The sequence below is a fragment of the Vigna angularis genome, chromosome 5 (genome assembly GCF_016808095.1).
Source record: "Vigna angularis cultivar LongXiaoDou No.4 chromosome 5, ASM1680809v1, whole genome shotgun sequence".
Taxonomy (NCBI): domain Eukaryota; kingdom Viridiplantae; phylum Streptophyta; class Magnoliopsida; order Fabales; family Fabaceae; genus Vigna; species Vigna angularis.
In genome coordinates, this window is record NC_068974.1 from 11,972,281 (window position 1) to 11,988,626 (window position 16,346).

The window sequence follows — 16,346 nt, forward strand, 5'->3', positions numbered from 1 at the left end:
AACATTATCTGTCTACAAAGAGACTGTAGAAAATAGTAGGCCAAGTTTCTCAACCAATAAGGGGGTGAATTGGTTTTGCTTTATAAAAATTGTTCTTTTAAGACTCTTTTCAAAATCTTTGAACCTTTTTTGGAATGCAAGCAAATAAAGAAAGTAAGGAAATGTAAAAGTGAAAGGATATCAACACCACAATTTATACTGGTTCGGCCTCAATTGCCTACATCCAGTCTACTTTCAATCAACTAGAGATTGAAAGAATTCCACTATATAGATTGAGTTCTACAACAAGAAATACAGAGACATCCTCTCAATGTACTCTCCTCTCTATCTCTAAATCTACTATATTATACACCTAGAAAGAACAATCATCTTTCTGTCAACCCCTTTGAGATATCACACTCAAAGTAACCATAACTTCAGAAGTTCTCTTCTTGGCCTCAGCAGCAGGGAACCACAATCACAACAGGTTGCAAGCGATTCTAATCTTCCAGAAGAACACCTCACAGTATAGATTTATCAGACTTTGCAAGTACAACAACTCTTCAAGAATACTTAATTTGATTTCTTTCCAAATGAAATTTTTCTTGATTCTTGGAGAACAGACGCTCCTGCAATTAAGAAATCAACAAACTTTATCAGATATGAAAGTTATGATTCAAAAAGTTATTTAATGCAACAATCTATGAATCTATTTATAAATATAATAGCACTCACGCAATTCAATCGATTATGATATTAATGTAATTGATTAAGTAATTAATACTTCCTTAACATAATTATATTCTACACATTTAACAGATTAAGCATTGCATGTAATCGATTATGTAATTAATGTAAGTCATAGCATTTAAAAATATGACTCTTATAGTAGTTATGACTTATCAGAAAACAAGTTTTCAAAGCACACGTATTTTAACCGATTAAGAAAAGAGTGTAATCCCAAGTACCATACTTAAACATATTTGAAAACTTTTTCATTCTAAACTCATCAATGCACTCAATAATCAAGTATAAGCAAAGACACGAGTTTTAATCGATTATCCACATAATGTAATCGGTTAAAACTAGTAATTTCCCACAATTAAACATGTACTGATATCAGATTAATTGAAACATATTTTATAAACTATGTAAATAATTTATTCATCCAGATATACAGGGTGCAAAGAGTTTTATCATTCAAAACCAATGAATATGCATATCACAGATATAATCACAGATATAAACACAATGCATAACATATAGTTCAAGCATAATCAAATATATAAATAGCAGTTTTCCTTAATGTGTGCAAGAAACTATTAAAACATTTATGTTTTCATCATAAAAAACTCATATATGAGATATGGGTTTAGCTTTCCATAGCTCCCCCTATCAACACAAACATATACAAAAGAAGTGTTTACCTAAATCTAAATGATACCATGAGCGAAATAGACATGTCATCTTATGATGAAGTATCTATACGTTTGGTATCTTCAAATTAAAAGAGCTTAATTGAAAAATGCTACCTAACAGTAGGAAATCAAAAAATACTTTATTGTTCTGAGTAAGCATTAAATGACATTAAATGCTCAACGTTCAAAAACATCAAAAGTGATAAGAAAAGTTATTTTTTTTGCATGCACAGTTTACTCTAATTTTGCAGATAAGTTATTCCACACGCATCCACAATGCTACATATCAAATATCAAATGTGGACGTTAAAGACAAAAGAGATAATCATGGAATGTTCCTCTCTTAAAGCAAAGTCTTAAAAGATCGTACAACCTACTTCAAGCAAAGGACTGAAAAAGCATGTTTGTTGTGACAAAGTTGACTTACACAATGGTTGTTGTGAAAAGAAGAAAGAGAAAACACAAGCATCAAGGCTATGAACTACAAACGCTATCTAATGGACAAATATTCATAAAGCCTATAAATAGAAGATTTTTCATGAAGAAAATCAAGAGAATAGAATAGAGGATAGCCAAAGTGCGCAAAGCTTACAACGTCAAATTCATCCTAAAGAGAAGAAGAGAGAAAAGAGCTCAAAGAAAAAGATTACATTTGAGCTGAAGAAAAGAGAAGACTAGAAAAAAGAGAAAGAGATACTCTCGACTTAAGCGTCAAATCTCTTATTGTTGTAAGATCATAGAGAGAAACACATGTGAATGTTTAGACTGTATTTTATTGTATTCATACCCTCTCGTGGAGAGATTTAGTCTAAATTATTTGTAAGCAATATTTGATTTCAATTATCAAGAGAATTAAAATACTTACAACTGAACTCTTTTGAGTTGAGGAATCTAGGCGCGGTAGTCTAGTACCAAGAATGATTCGAATACTCAAGGAAATCTCGGCAGGGTGTTGAGTACCAGGAGTGGTGCGAATACTCAAATGAATTCTCGGCGAGGTAGTTGAGTACCAAGAGTGGTGCTAATACTCATTTTGTAATCGGGTGAAGATTATAGTGGAACCCTCTAGAGAGGAGACTGGATGTAGCTCAGTTGGAGCAAACCAGTATAAAATCTCTTGTGTTATTCTCTCTTCTCTTTGTTACACGATCCTCTTAGAAAATCTACAATTGAGCTTTACATTTGAAAATATAAGAACTTCCAACCTAAACGATCCTTTACTTTAAAGGAAGTACTTAAAAACACTACAAGAGAAATTATTCTGACTAGCATACTGATCTTTACAAAGCTTATATTTCAATTCGAGCGTCTAAGCCTTTAAAGAAAATTTTACACGCTTGACAACGTGTTATATCATAAGGGCTGCAAAACACGTTTTTCATAAACACTATTCAACCCCCCTTTCTAGTGTTTATCAGGTACTTCATGCCAGTCACGGAGAGTCCTACTTCTCTTTCTTCTACCATTCTACTTCTTGTGAACATCATAAATTATCTTTCTTCACAAAATACAAGTCAGCCCCACGCTGGGTGCCAATTGATCATGCGGAACCAAGTATGTACCTTGTAAAGACTTCCAAAGACTTTCTAGACCTTCAATCTTCAAAGTACTCGTCCTCCTCCTAAGTGATCGTTCTCCATAAGATGAAAGGGGTTTGTGTCTATATAAGACACTCTAACGCTCAAGTTAGTCTCTCATGTCAACAAACAATAAATGTGTAACTATTGAGAAACGTAATTAACATACCTCGTAAAATGTGTTTATACTTACTATTTATGGCTTTTACCTGGATTGGCCTAGGCTCATTGTCCCAAATACTCATTGGTTTCTAAATCGTCATAGTTAAGCTTAGGTTGTGGTGATCAAGTGTCTTGTCTGATGTTGAACTAGTAGAATAGGGATGCACCGAGTACATGTCGACTTAGTAGTCCAACATGTACTCATCCAAGGACAAGATCTATACTGGTATGATCGAGAGGTACTCGATCATATACAGTACATTTAGAATAAAATAAGCTCAGAAATTAATTAGTTTTGAAAATAATTTTTGTTTATATAATCCTAAATTTGTTAATCTATTGAATATTTAATAAATTCATTTATAATAAATGAGAACTAGTTGTTTTATGACTAGGGATGGCAATCAGGTGAGATAAAGATGAGTTTCACTATCACATACACATTCTCAAAGAAAAAATTCATCTTTATCCTTATACCCAAACTGAACGGAAATAAATTTTTTTTTCATCCTCATCCTCATCGGATAATAGGTATACACTCGTACTTATCCCTCTAACCATACCAACTTTGATAATGTTTCAATATCAATTAATTTATTCTTATAAAATAATAAAAATTTCTTGCAATAAAAACACAATATTATCAAATATATAAACACAATATTATAATTATATATTTTAGATTTGAGTACCATATAAATTTTCATAAGAACCAAAACATTTATGAAATTTGTAAACGTTAATGAAACAAGGTTGATAAAATTTAAAAATATTTTTACAAAACTACAAAAAAACAAATATTAACATTTTAAAATATTTTAAATGTCTCTTTACTCCTATTTTTCAAATTCTATTGAAATATATTTTCTTATACACTAATAAAAATGATAATATATCACTTGAATGAAATCCCCCAAAGATAAAAGATTAAACTAATCATAATTGAAATTTAGTATAGATCTTTCATCTTTTAAATTTTAATATATGTTGGATGGTGATAAATTCATGATAATGACACTAAATTATTATATGATAGTAAATGAGATTTTTTAATACAATTGTGTTGATAGAATTACACTTGAGTTAGAAAATAAAAATACTTACCTAAAAAATATGAAAACAAAATTCTATATGATAAAAATAAACAACAAATAAAAATTTTAAAAATAAGTAAGAGTAATCGAATATATGTCTTAGAAACAATTTGATACACTATCGAATCAAATTGCACAAAGAAAAATAAATGAAATAAGATGAAAAATATCTTAGAAATCTAAAAATAAAATTAAGATATCAAACTAGTTAAACTTTTGAAAGATAATGAAAATTATTTTAGTAAAAACAGAAAGAATTCTTTAAATAAAACAAAAATAAACAATAAGAGAATGTAAAAGATAAACTTTTTATATTACCTAATAAATGAATGGTTTATACTATTCAACACTTAAATTGAGAGTTAAATATTTTCATGTGAAAAAAATAAGTAATAAATAAAAATATTAAAAAACAGTAGAAATATTCAAATATGAGGCATAAATATTTAATTTACATATATCATTTGAACACAACTCCACAAAAATTTTAATAAGAGACAAGGAATGTTAAAGATGTGAATTGATTTCATGATAAGTCAAACAATTAAAAAAAGTGTGTAGTTCAAAAATATTCCAAAACTAAAATATATATATATATATATATATATATATATATATATATATATAAACTATCAGCATTTTAGTAATTTAAACGATAATAGAGATGGGGCAAGATGAATATTAGGACATGTACGAGGATGAGAGAAATATGTACATAATTATCCATATTTCTATATCCAATTGAAAAAAATGAATTTACTCCTATCCCTACTCATATTTAATCAATGCAAGAATTTTGCGTCATAACAATGACGAATATCTACTAAAACAAATTTATTTGTCATTCCTATCTATGACTCTTTAGTTTGTCAAAACTTTTTTATTTTTCTTAAGTAAAAAAGAACTTTCAAATTTTTTATGAAAATTAATTTAAGGATTATATGTAACATCCCAAAAATACAGTAAAACCATATAATAGAATTAATTACATTAAATGATAAACCAATTCAGTTTTATATTAAACAAGAGCACGGTTTTGGCCGAACGGCCTTACATAGGTTCGACGAAAGTAAACTGTACAAGATAAAAGTGAAAACATGACCGAACGGCTTACAAAAGTCCTATTACCGATCGGTCAAATTACAAAAGGTAAAGGAAGTGACTGAACGATCACTTCATACAAAACTACTAGCTACAACCGAACGTCCTACTATTCGATCTTCACTTCCACATCTACGAGGTTCTCTTCCTCCAAAGCTTCTTCTTCCAGCGCCTCTTCAAGTAGCGCGCTTGCATCTGCTCACATCCACACGGATGATCATTGCAACGACAAGACGGACGTACAACAAGACAACACAAGGAAACACAAGGTAAGCTTATGTAATTTAATTCAATTGTCAAACATACAATTCATACACCAACACACATATAAAATTAACAATACACATAAAGCAAGGCCTACTACTAGACCGACCGTCCGGACTGTATGACATTTGTGTAGCTACGACGTTCATGCACCCGGGTGATGTAGTAATTGGGATACCCTCAACAGTTGCCACCAGAGGTTAGCCCTATCTGTCCAAAGTGACTCTAAGGACTAGGACCTCCTGCCGTTCCCACACATGACGTACCCCCTCTACGTGATGACGAGTACTCACGGAACATCAGGATGAAACGACAGCTTAGCATAACCACAGTCATACCTTACCACTTTCAAATATTCAATCATGAGTCGTTCCTCCCCGGAACGCTCGTTCAAAGTCCACAAACTTATTTTCATATTATATACTTTTCATCTTTCATAATTTCCCACGTTAATATCGTTTTTATCATACTTTCCAAGATTTTTAAATAATGAACGTTCAGCCCTCTTCAGAACGAGGACGAACGAGATGAACGAGACCGTGAAATCTCTCATTCCAGAATAAAATAAGACTGAGGGGTTACTTTGAGAGTTTAAGAAGAGTTCGAGCAATATATAACGAACGTTACTCATAACATGAATCAGTTAAATGAACTGACTCTCGTGAATTACAATCAACACTTGAAGAATACAGTAGATACGGAAGACTCTAGGTTGGAGACAACGAAGGTATACGTACCACGCCATTTAAAGAATCAACGTAGAATAATTTATATATAAATATATATATATATATATATGTACCAAGACTAAGTGCTGGTAAATAACCGAACACAATAACTGAATTTCTACAGGGTTTGGATGAACGTTGTTTCATCAGGATGACTAATTTAAAAGGTTTATGAGCGTTCGATGTAAGACCGAACACCACTCATTATGGGAGTTAGAGCTGGAACTTATCAATAACTGATAATAGGAACAATTTATAGTCATAAGAGTAAAACACAATAGGGACATTGTTGAAGAATAACTAAACGTGCAAAATATCTGTTTATAAGAATTTCATTTTCTCACGTAACACGCAAGTGAATATATGTTTGGCCGAACGCTCAAACATAGTACTATTACAAGAAAGCGCTCGTCCTCAACTAGAACTCTTTCCAAATGAAAGAATTCACTCTTAAAAGAGTTTATAAGAAATACCGAACGGTCAATGCCCGTTCAATAACGAACGTTCAATAACATAGGGAATTCATTACCGTTCAATAACGAACGTTCAATAACATAGGGAATTCATTATTCAGTATTCACACAGATATTCAAATTCATTCCTCAGAATAATACTTCATAATTTCATGCTTACTACTATAGCCCATTTCACATACTCATACATCAACTCAGTAATTTTCACATATCAAATAATCAATCATCACATAGTCATGCTTCATACAACTCAACGAACGATCATGCAGTGTATTCAAAAACATAAGAATTAAATTGAATAAGCTTCCCTTACCTCTAGTGTAAACGTACGTTCTTCAGACTAAAACTCAGCTCGCAGAAATGATATTTCTTCTACCCACAACGCTCAACCAAACTCTTTAAACTAAACAAATTACAGAAAACCAAGATTGGTTCAGATAAGGTGACCGCGTGCAACCACAGCTTGGCTTGCATGCTCAAATGAACGAACAGCTAAAGATGAGGGACTTACCAGTTTCAGAATCCAAAGTTGTTCGGTTCAAGTAGAAGCTTGGGACGCCGGAAATGCTCCTACGGTGCCTGAATGATGATCGGAGAAGAAGAATGGTGAGTTTTCTTAGAGAGAAGGTAGGGTTTCTAGTGAGAAGGAGGAGAAAATGAAAGATCAGATTTTTGGAAGACTAAGGATGCATGTAGAGAGAGTGGGAAGAAGGTTTCAGAAAAATCATTTTTCTTCCCACGTAAAACGAGCGTCCGCTCTTCTGCTGACACCTGCATCCCACTATCTGATTTCTTATCCTCGTTGCTTGACACCTGGCGTCCGCTCAGAGAGGTTTCTAAGTGCGTTTTAATGAGGTTTTAATGAGATTAGACAGGTGGGGTTTTGGGTGTATAATTACAAGGTCTGACATTATAAAATATAAATATTTAGAGAAAGAAAACACTTAGTCTTAAATTTTCTATTGAAAATATTAAATTGATTCTTGAGAATATGAAAGATAAAAATTGTTTATATTTATATTTTATAGTTATTTTACTTTCAACTCTTTTGATTAAAAATATTTATTCCATAGGGATTTTATTTCTGTAAAATGAGAAAAGAAGAGTCCCAAAAATACAGTATTTAATATGAGCAAAGTAGTTAGAAGTTACATAACTATCAGAATAACTTAAATATTTAAAGGATACAATCAAGTTATAGTAAAAATAGCTTTTGCATATATATATTTTATAACTATCTATTTTTTTATGTGTTAAATAATACAACTTTTATTTAAAATTTAGAAAAGCCAAAACCTTAAAATAATAGGAAAACTGATTACTTTTAAAATTTTCTGAGGATATAAATTTGATGAGATTAAAAGTATAAAATAAAAGAAGTTATCATACAGATAAAATTATTTCAAATATATATACTTTAAGGAACTTCTCCTCACTCAAAACCTTGTCCCATTACACTACGACTTGGTGCTCTGTCGACGTGAATCTCCATGAACAGTTGAAACAATTAGGAGGGAAGGTACACAATTATGTGGAGTTCTTCTCGCATCAACAATTTCACTGTCCTTGTGCTTCCAATTAAGATTGGAAATTTGGATTTTCCAATTTTTAAAATCTATATAAACAAAATGGAAAGCTGATCCGAAATATGGAATAAATATGGATCAAAATAAAAAACAGAATTAAGGGAATGAATCTTTAATGGATCAGAGCAGAACAAAACTAGAGGAGTTTGATACAAACAGATTTTTTGTCCACCCCTACTCAAAAGAACCATAAAATTAAAGGCCAAAATGTAATAATGACAAAACCACAGTATATGAATATGTTCTTCAAACAAAATGGCTAGAGGAAAGGCAAAATTGAGGAACATCCACTTAATGATCAAAAGCGTATTAATATGGATGTCAAAAACAAGTACTTGTAAACACCTCATATTTCCACTCGCATTAATATTCCAGTAATTCAAGCTATTTAAATGAAGAAGCATCGAATTTAAAAAAACAAAACTTGTAAACTCCTCAAAACAACTAGCTAAGGATAACATCTTCGTATTTCACCTGGAACCACTTCATAGCATCCTCCTGGTAATACAATGCTGGATCCCAACACGTGACTTCAACGGCGGTGACCAACACAATAGCCAGGGCGCTCCAAAACGAAGAAGAAATCCATCCAATAAATACCAGTTGAGGGATCATACCTGAAGAAGAGCCAACGCTCAACATTAATGGAACAACTTTTTTAATCTAGCATAGCTAGAGTTACAAGTAAATTAATTACAATAGCATCATACCAGAAGAAACCAAATTCAATGGACATAACAAAGAATGCAGTGCATGAAGCCAGCCATGGATTAAATTTCAATTTGTTCTCAGGTTAGAGAGAGAGCTATGGAATAATTAATTGATAAATGAAAATAAAAAAAGCCATGCAGCTTTGTATCAGTTAATGACAGCTTCAAGTACAACAAAACAAGTACAACAATAAATAACATGTATTCAACCAAAAATTGCAGGAGATTTTAATCTTACTTGTTTCCCAAGTCAATATGCTCTTGAATACCAAAGCCAAAGCACCCAGTATCACTGAAGTTTCTTCACCCAGTATTCACAGTGACAACGTGCAATCTTTTCATTTCTTCTGATACAAAAAGAACGGACAGTGTATACCAAAAGAACGGACAGTGTATCTAGCTGTCAACAACAAAGGAGAAACAACAAATCAAAGAACAGTCAGTTGCAACTAGAAAAATTGTTGTCCTTTTAAAGGTGGGGCAAACAAGGTGTGCCCAAGACAACTTATACTAGCTTAAAAACAATTGTGAGATTTTAGAAGCATTTAACGATAATTTTACATTTTGCGTTAAAATTTTAAACACCACCCTAGTATATTTAATTGTTGGATACTTCAGTTTCAACCCCATTACCCTAATTCCCCTAAAAGAATCATATTACCCGAATATATTCAATTTTGATACATTAATTTCAATTTATGTTTGCATTATTTGAAGGAATTTAATTACACTAACACAAACTCATACGTACACAAGTTTGGAAATCTATGTCAAGGTTTAGTATTCAAAAATATCCAGATATGAATTCAAGTTCTCATAAAACTCTTCAAAATTTCAACTTCTTGTGACTTCAAAAGTGAGGGGATAGTTTTTATGTCTAGTTGGAATAAAATAGGCCCCACGACTTGCCCATCAAATTCCAAACAGACAATCCAGTATTACCTGCTTCTATAAATACTCTACAAATGGAAACATGGCACAATCATGGAGTAAACCGCATAAAACAAATAAAATTGTATAATAATCTTTTTGGGCATTTGAAGTTTTGAAGGTCTTTAAACACTATTTTCTTCACACTCTAGTAAATATACTAGTATTAACACATTTTAAAAAAATTAGTACAATCTACGCCAAGTAACACTAATAATCCAGAAAAAAAAAAATTACTTCAGCTTAGTTCTGCTCTTGCTTTTTTTAACTTTCCTCTTAAAGGCAGTTGGATTTAGCAATCTCTTGAAGGGGAATAAAGGAAGTCCCCGATGTGTCCTTCGCTTCAGTTTCAATGCACCTGAAGATAATGAAATATACCTGATGATTATACTTGCATCACAAAACATACAATGGAAACATGCTAGATACTATGCACATACAGGGAAGCTATGAGGAACAGCATAATTGGGAAATGAAATGAAATTAATAATAGTTTAATACTAATCAATGAACTTCTTTGAAGGAAATAACATTAGCTTTCAACAACCCAGATAAAGATATCAGTCAATGAGTGGGGGTACCTAATACACGATGAACTGGAGCTAATTGATCGGATTCGGTGATCACTTCACCAAACTCTTTATCTTTCATTACAACATCTGGACTTAAATGGCTGGCAGCTTTGAAATTATCTCCCATTTCCATCTCATCATAAGATTTTATCTCTTGCTTCTCTTGTTCAATTGTCTCATGCCTTTTGACAAACTGTTTACCCTCTTCCATTGAAGTATCAGAAATAGAGGTTTTTAAATCTTCATTTGGCAAAGCTGCATGAATCTTGCCAACCTCATTTAAATTAATATCAGAACTTTTGTCACTATAGTGTTTATCACAAATTGGTGCAGGAATAATATTATCAAAGATTTCTACTTCATGAACAATATCATGTGCCTCTTGTGAAGAACCAGAAAGTTTATGGTTTTCATGTGGTTTTAGAGGATTCAATGTACTGCTTGAGATGCTTAAGTTTGATTCTGAATCAAATGCTTTTGTTTCAACCAGGACGAGACCAACATTTGAATCAGTAGAACTTCTTTGTTTCAACTTTGTGGCATTTGTCGAAATGTCCATCTCCATAGAATTGAAAGCTTTGGTAGTTCCACTGTGTATATTTTTCTCCAAAAATTCTTCATTTTGTTTCTGTGATTGGGAGATTTTACCTTGCTCAGGACAGACATCAAGCTTATCAGGTTGCCCTGTTAAGTTGTTAGGCACAGGAGTTGACTGATTTATTTTTCTGACAACCGGAAGGAAGTTTATTTTATCATCGGCGAAGGTAGCGTCAATGGCAATCGGAATGTTTATCTCCATAAAATTGACAGCATCAGATACTCCATTATGCATATTTTTCTCAAAAATATCATCACGGCTCAAACTGTAACTATTAGTTATATCATCTGATAAGGAGTTTTCATCTTGCTCACGACAAGTTTCAAGTATGTTGGACTGCTCAGTGAAGCTGTTAGGTATAGTTGCTGACTGATCTAGCTTTTGGGTAACAGGTGGGGAGTTTACTTTATTGCCTAAACAGGCCGGTAAAACATTGTTTGCAGGTAAGATATTCCTGATTTCAAAACCATTAGATGGAAGGTTGTTGACCACTGAAGTAAAGTCAATGGCTTTTTCAGTTTTCGATGCTTTACAAGAGACCAAAGAAGATTTGTGCACGTCATTCAACAGGATATCACCTTCACCACTGGAGATAGGATCCCACTGTAGTAACTCTTGATACCGATCTTCCTTGGACTGAGATGTTGCATCTGTTGATAAAACTTCTACTCTTATTGACTCTTTATAAAATCGTTTTTTCCTTAAAGAATTAGCTAAAAGAATCCTGCAAGCAATTCAAAACGATATTCAAGACTCTTAAACAGTGCACACCTCCAGACCCAAACACAGTGTAAAGGATATTGTAGCAAATTCCATACCTACAGTTTTTAGAAATAGCAGCATTAGCCCGTTCCTTGGAGAGTCCAAACAATGACAACAAGTTGGCAACATCACAAGGTCCTCTGAGCTCATTCACAGTAGGAGCAGCACTTGAAAATACAATGTTGTGTCCCCGAGTCCAGTCCATCAACAACTACATATTTGTTTAACCAGTGTAAGTTTCTGGACATGTCTCAATATCATATTTGTAATAACATAAAAAGGTTGTCAAAACACTTATAGTTGTATGAGGGACTACCAAAAGGCATGAGCATAGTAGTTAATAGCAGAGTGGCCACCTGCCAAAACCCATATAGCGGGATAGTGATAGCAGGATGACCATTATTTTGATCCCTATGTGTGTGAGTGTACTGATAACTAAAGAAAAACGCCTAAACATTAATACATATTCTGATTAAATTTAATAACCAAGAGGTCCAGAACTCAGCAGCAAAAGCTGCAACAGAACAACCAATAACCAATCCCAACACAACAAAAAGCCAATCACTGTGTCCAAAAACAACCAAGTAATGAAACTAAATAAGCTTTAACCGTACAACCCCAATGCAAAACAACTAATCTAAATTCTAAAATCTTCTAAACATCATGTTCAGCTGCAATGTCAAGCATTTCATCCTCATCTAAATTCTATACATGAAGCATACAAGAAAACTGAAGAATTTGGGCTTGTAATAGAGCTTTACATTTTTATCCTCAATGAAAACATTGTTCCTAATATGGAAATGTTGCCACCTTAAGGTGGCCAGGCCAGTCTGCTCTTGTGCGATGTTGGCGCAATTGCGCACTATCACAAGCAAAATCCAGCAATGGAGTAATGGTAATAGTAAGGTAATGAGGATCAAAGCAAATTTTGTGGTAAAATCTTCTTACCTGAGTATTTTCATTATATAAAAAGCTTCTCTACAATAACAAACAGGTTCCTTCCAGTCCACTACGAATCTCTTTACCTACCATACCCACACTTGGTTTTAGCTAAACACAATCAATGATAATTATTAAGTACGAGTTGATTCAATCACATCTAGCATCTAGAACAAGCTTATCTAGTCTAACATGCTTAACAGACTCATGCTTAAGCCTGATCATTTATCAATCAATCTATTCTACTTCTGAGTCCTTGCTTATAAATACAGAAGCTGACATATTTAAAAACACAAACTCCAGAAGTATATAAATTCAATTAAAATCACACAAGCTTTCCTAGTTTGCAGAACAAAAGGCAAAGACGTCATCTAACAAAACTTAACAATCTATCACTACAAAACTCATCAACTCAACTCTAAAAATTAGAACCATTGTAACAAACACTCAAAGGTAAGACATGTATTTGACAGGGTCAAAGAATTTAAAAGACATTGGGGTGTTAAAATGCAAGAATGAAGATGTTAAAAAAAAGAATGAGCTGCGAGAAAGTTATCTGTCTATACATTAATAAACCATACAATAAAATTTCAGAATAGCAATCATCTCGCCATCTCATACGCCCCACTAGAAAATCATCCTGCTATCTATCACTTGTAAAACTTAGACTCCTCGTGAATTTGAAGAGCTAGAGGCTGGTATGAGTAAATGAGTGAACTGATGCATTGTGTTATTTTCTTTTGGCTGTAAACTGAGCAGAGGTTCTTTGCAATCTCTAAAGGAGCTAGGTCAGCGTTAGTAAATAAACATACTCCTCAATTCCCAACATTTGAAAGTTTACAATTTTATCTCTTCTACATGTTTGCAATGTGAGCATGCCATATGATATACCCTTAATGTAGAGTGCATTGGTGGGTGAATTAGGAAGAAACCAGGTGTCTAATATCTATAGTTCAAAGCCTTTAATTTTAACAACACTAGTAAGCCAGAGCATGAAGTAATTATACTAATCAGACACCTTGAAATTTGTTCAAAAACCATACATAGAAAAATAAATCAGAAACAATACAAAAAAAATAATAAATCAATTATGTAAAAACTAATTAAACAAATCAAACACCAAATATGATCTAATCTAGCAACAATTCAGACGACTATATTGGAAAGAAAAAATCACCTTAGCACTGGAAATTAGCTGTCTCCTTTTTTGAATATCAGCAAACAAACCAGAATACGTGACTTCAAAACAAACCCCACGCTGCAATTAATAAGCGACGTTTTAATTATCACCTTCCTTTTTAGTTATAAGAAAACAAAAGATTAATAGTCAAGAACAAACCTGCATTGCTACTTTAACCATAGGCTGCTTCAATCTAAACGGCAATTTAGCTGAAAAATCAATTGAGATAATATCCACCTGCAATTATTTTCAATATCAGAGTTCAATATCAGAAGTTGTCCTTCCGTCAACATAAAGAATTATGTAATAATCAACACCCACATTTGAAGGTTTCAGAACAAGACAACAGGTTCGTAGAGTAAATTTTTATGTTCCTTTTATAGCAATAAAAAGGAGGGTTTTATAAGAAAAAGATACATTAAAGTAACACGCTGCTTGTTGATGTTCAATTATGTGCATAAGAACTGAAAACCATTACCAAACAGTATTAAGGTTCAATTTTTTCTTCATCTAAAATAGAACATAATCTAAAACTTGATAGTGAACTCTACTAGCCAGTTAAAACATTCTGAAACCATCTAAACAATAAATAAACATTGAAAGAAAGGTTTGTATCAGAAGAAAAAAAAAACTGACAAAGAGAAAGAGAGAACATGAAACACCAAGTACGGGTATTGACTACTGCAGAATTATCCCAACCTCAAAGACAACAGCATTTAACTGCTCTGCCTTCACAATTTAGTGTAGAAAAGACCATCCAAGTCAAAGGAGATACAATTTATAAACTACCCATACTTTCAAAATCTCCAACACCTAAGCAATGTAGAACTAAAAACAACTTCCAGTAAAGGGCACGGGCACATTAGCTATAACGAACCTCCATTGTCTGACACGCAAGATCAAAAGCGGTCTGGTTGAAGGGTTTAACAGCGATGAGATCGTAGGTCTTCAAAATGGGGTTCCCCGAATTGAGGGCCTGAGCCTGGGTAGCGCTGTCTACGCAAACGGTGAGACGCGTGTACTGACGGAAGGGAGTGGAGAGTGGAACTCCGAGGATGGAGCGGTGAAGATTGGCGGAGAGGGAGAGAGAGGGAAGAACGTTGAGGAGAGAGGAGAGGGTGAGGGGGGCAATGGAGCAACGGTGCTGATCAGACATGACGCCTTTGATCGTGCGGTTGTAAGCGATTCCGGTGTAACCCAACTCCATGGCCTTCACCGCAAGCCTGGTGCGGTTGCTTTGTTCGGCGACCTTGTTGGTGAGTGAGGGTTGGGGATAGGGAATGTTGAGATCGAAGTAACCCATGGTTGTTGTCGGAGATGCACCCACGGAGTTTGGCGGTGAACAGTGAAACGCTTCTCCGGCAAAGACGGACGTGTGACAGTGTGACAGTGTGACAGTGTGACAGTGTGACAGTGAGGCCGCAAAGAGAAGAATAAAATGGCAGGGAGGGGGGATGGAGCCAATTACCAAAAAATCTTAACCAGCATTTTTTAAGTTTACTTTTTTCTATTTAACAATAACAAACAATTAATTAATTTAATATTTTTTATATAATTATTATTATTTTTTTTCATATAATTTAATAAACAATAACTATTATTATTATGAATTAAAAGAAAGAAAAAAACTATAAAAATAAAACTTAACCGTAAATAACGGGTAATATAAAATATTTTAAATCAAACATATATGATAACCGTATTTCCAAATACGATTACATATATATTTTAATTTTTTTATCTAATTTTATAATATTATTTATTGTTTTCATAATTAATATTTTATAAATTAAAATATTGGTATATATTTAATTTTATGAAAAATATTAAATTTTTAACTGTTTATTATTATTATTATTAATTAGAAATAAAAAGTAAATCATAAAAAAAACATTAACCGTGTTAAAAAAAATAATTCAATCAAATTAAATATGTTATCCATATTTCCAAACGGTTAACATATTTCTTTTAAATTATTTTAATTTTATAATATTTTTTTTTAATAATTTATATTTTATAAATTAAAATACTAGTTTTTAATTTTATCAAAAATATTAAATTTATTAATTATTTATTATTACTATTATTAATTAAAAATAGTAAATAAAATATGAAAAAAAGAAACTTAACCGAATTGTAAATACGGTTATCACGAATAATTCAAATTAAATATGTTAACACACAGTTAACATATTTCTTTAAATTCTTTTGTTTTAAATTTTATAATATTATTTATTTTTTAATAATTAATATTTTATACGTTCAAATATTAG

General features: G+C 32.5%; 1 protein-coding gene across 1 annotated transcript; it reads right to left on the reverse strand.

Annotated features, from left to right (window-relative positions):
* Positions 1 to 8,658: 8,658 nt before the first annotated feature.
* LOC108338838 (protein GAMETOPHYTE DEFECTIVE 1) lies at positions 8,659 to 15,543 on the reverse strand. The gene is made up of 8 exons (XM_052877561.1): positions 14,951 to 15,543; positions 14,233 to 14,310; positions 14,071 to 14,151; positions 12,011 to 12,165; positions 10,604 to 11,916; positions 10,260 to 10,380; positions 9,331 to 9,492; positions 8,659 to 8,999 (listed from the first exon to the last, which is right to left on the reverse strand). The coding sequence occupies exons 1-7, from the start codon at positions 15,374 to 15,376 to the stop codon at positions 9,489 to 9,491; spliced, it is 2,178 nt and encodes a 725-aa protein (XP_052733521.1). The 5' UTR covers positions 15,377 to 15,543; the 3' UTR covers positions 8,659 to 8,999; positions 9,331 to 9,488.
* Between the last annotated feature and the right edge of the window lie 803 nt (positions 15,544 to 16,346).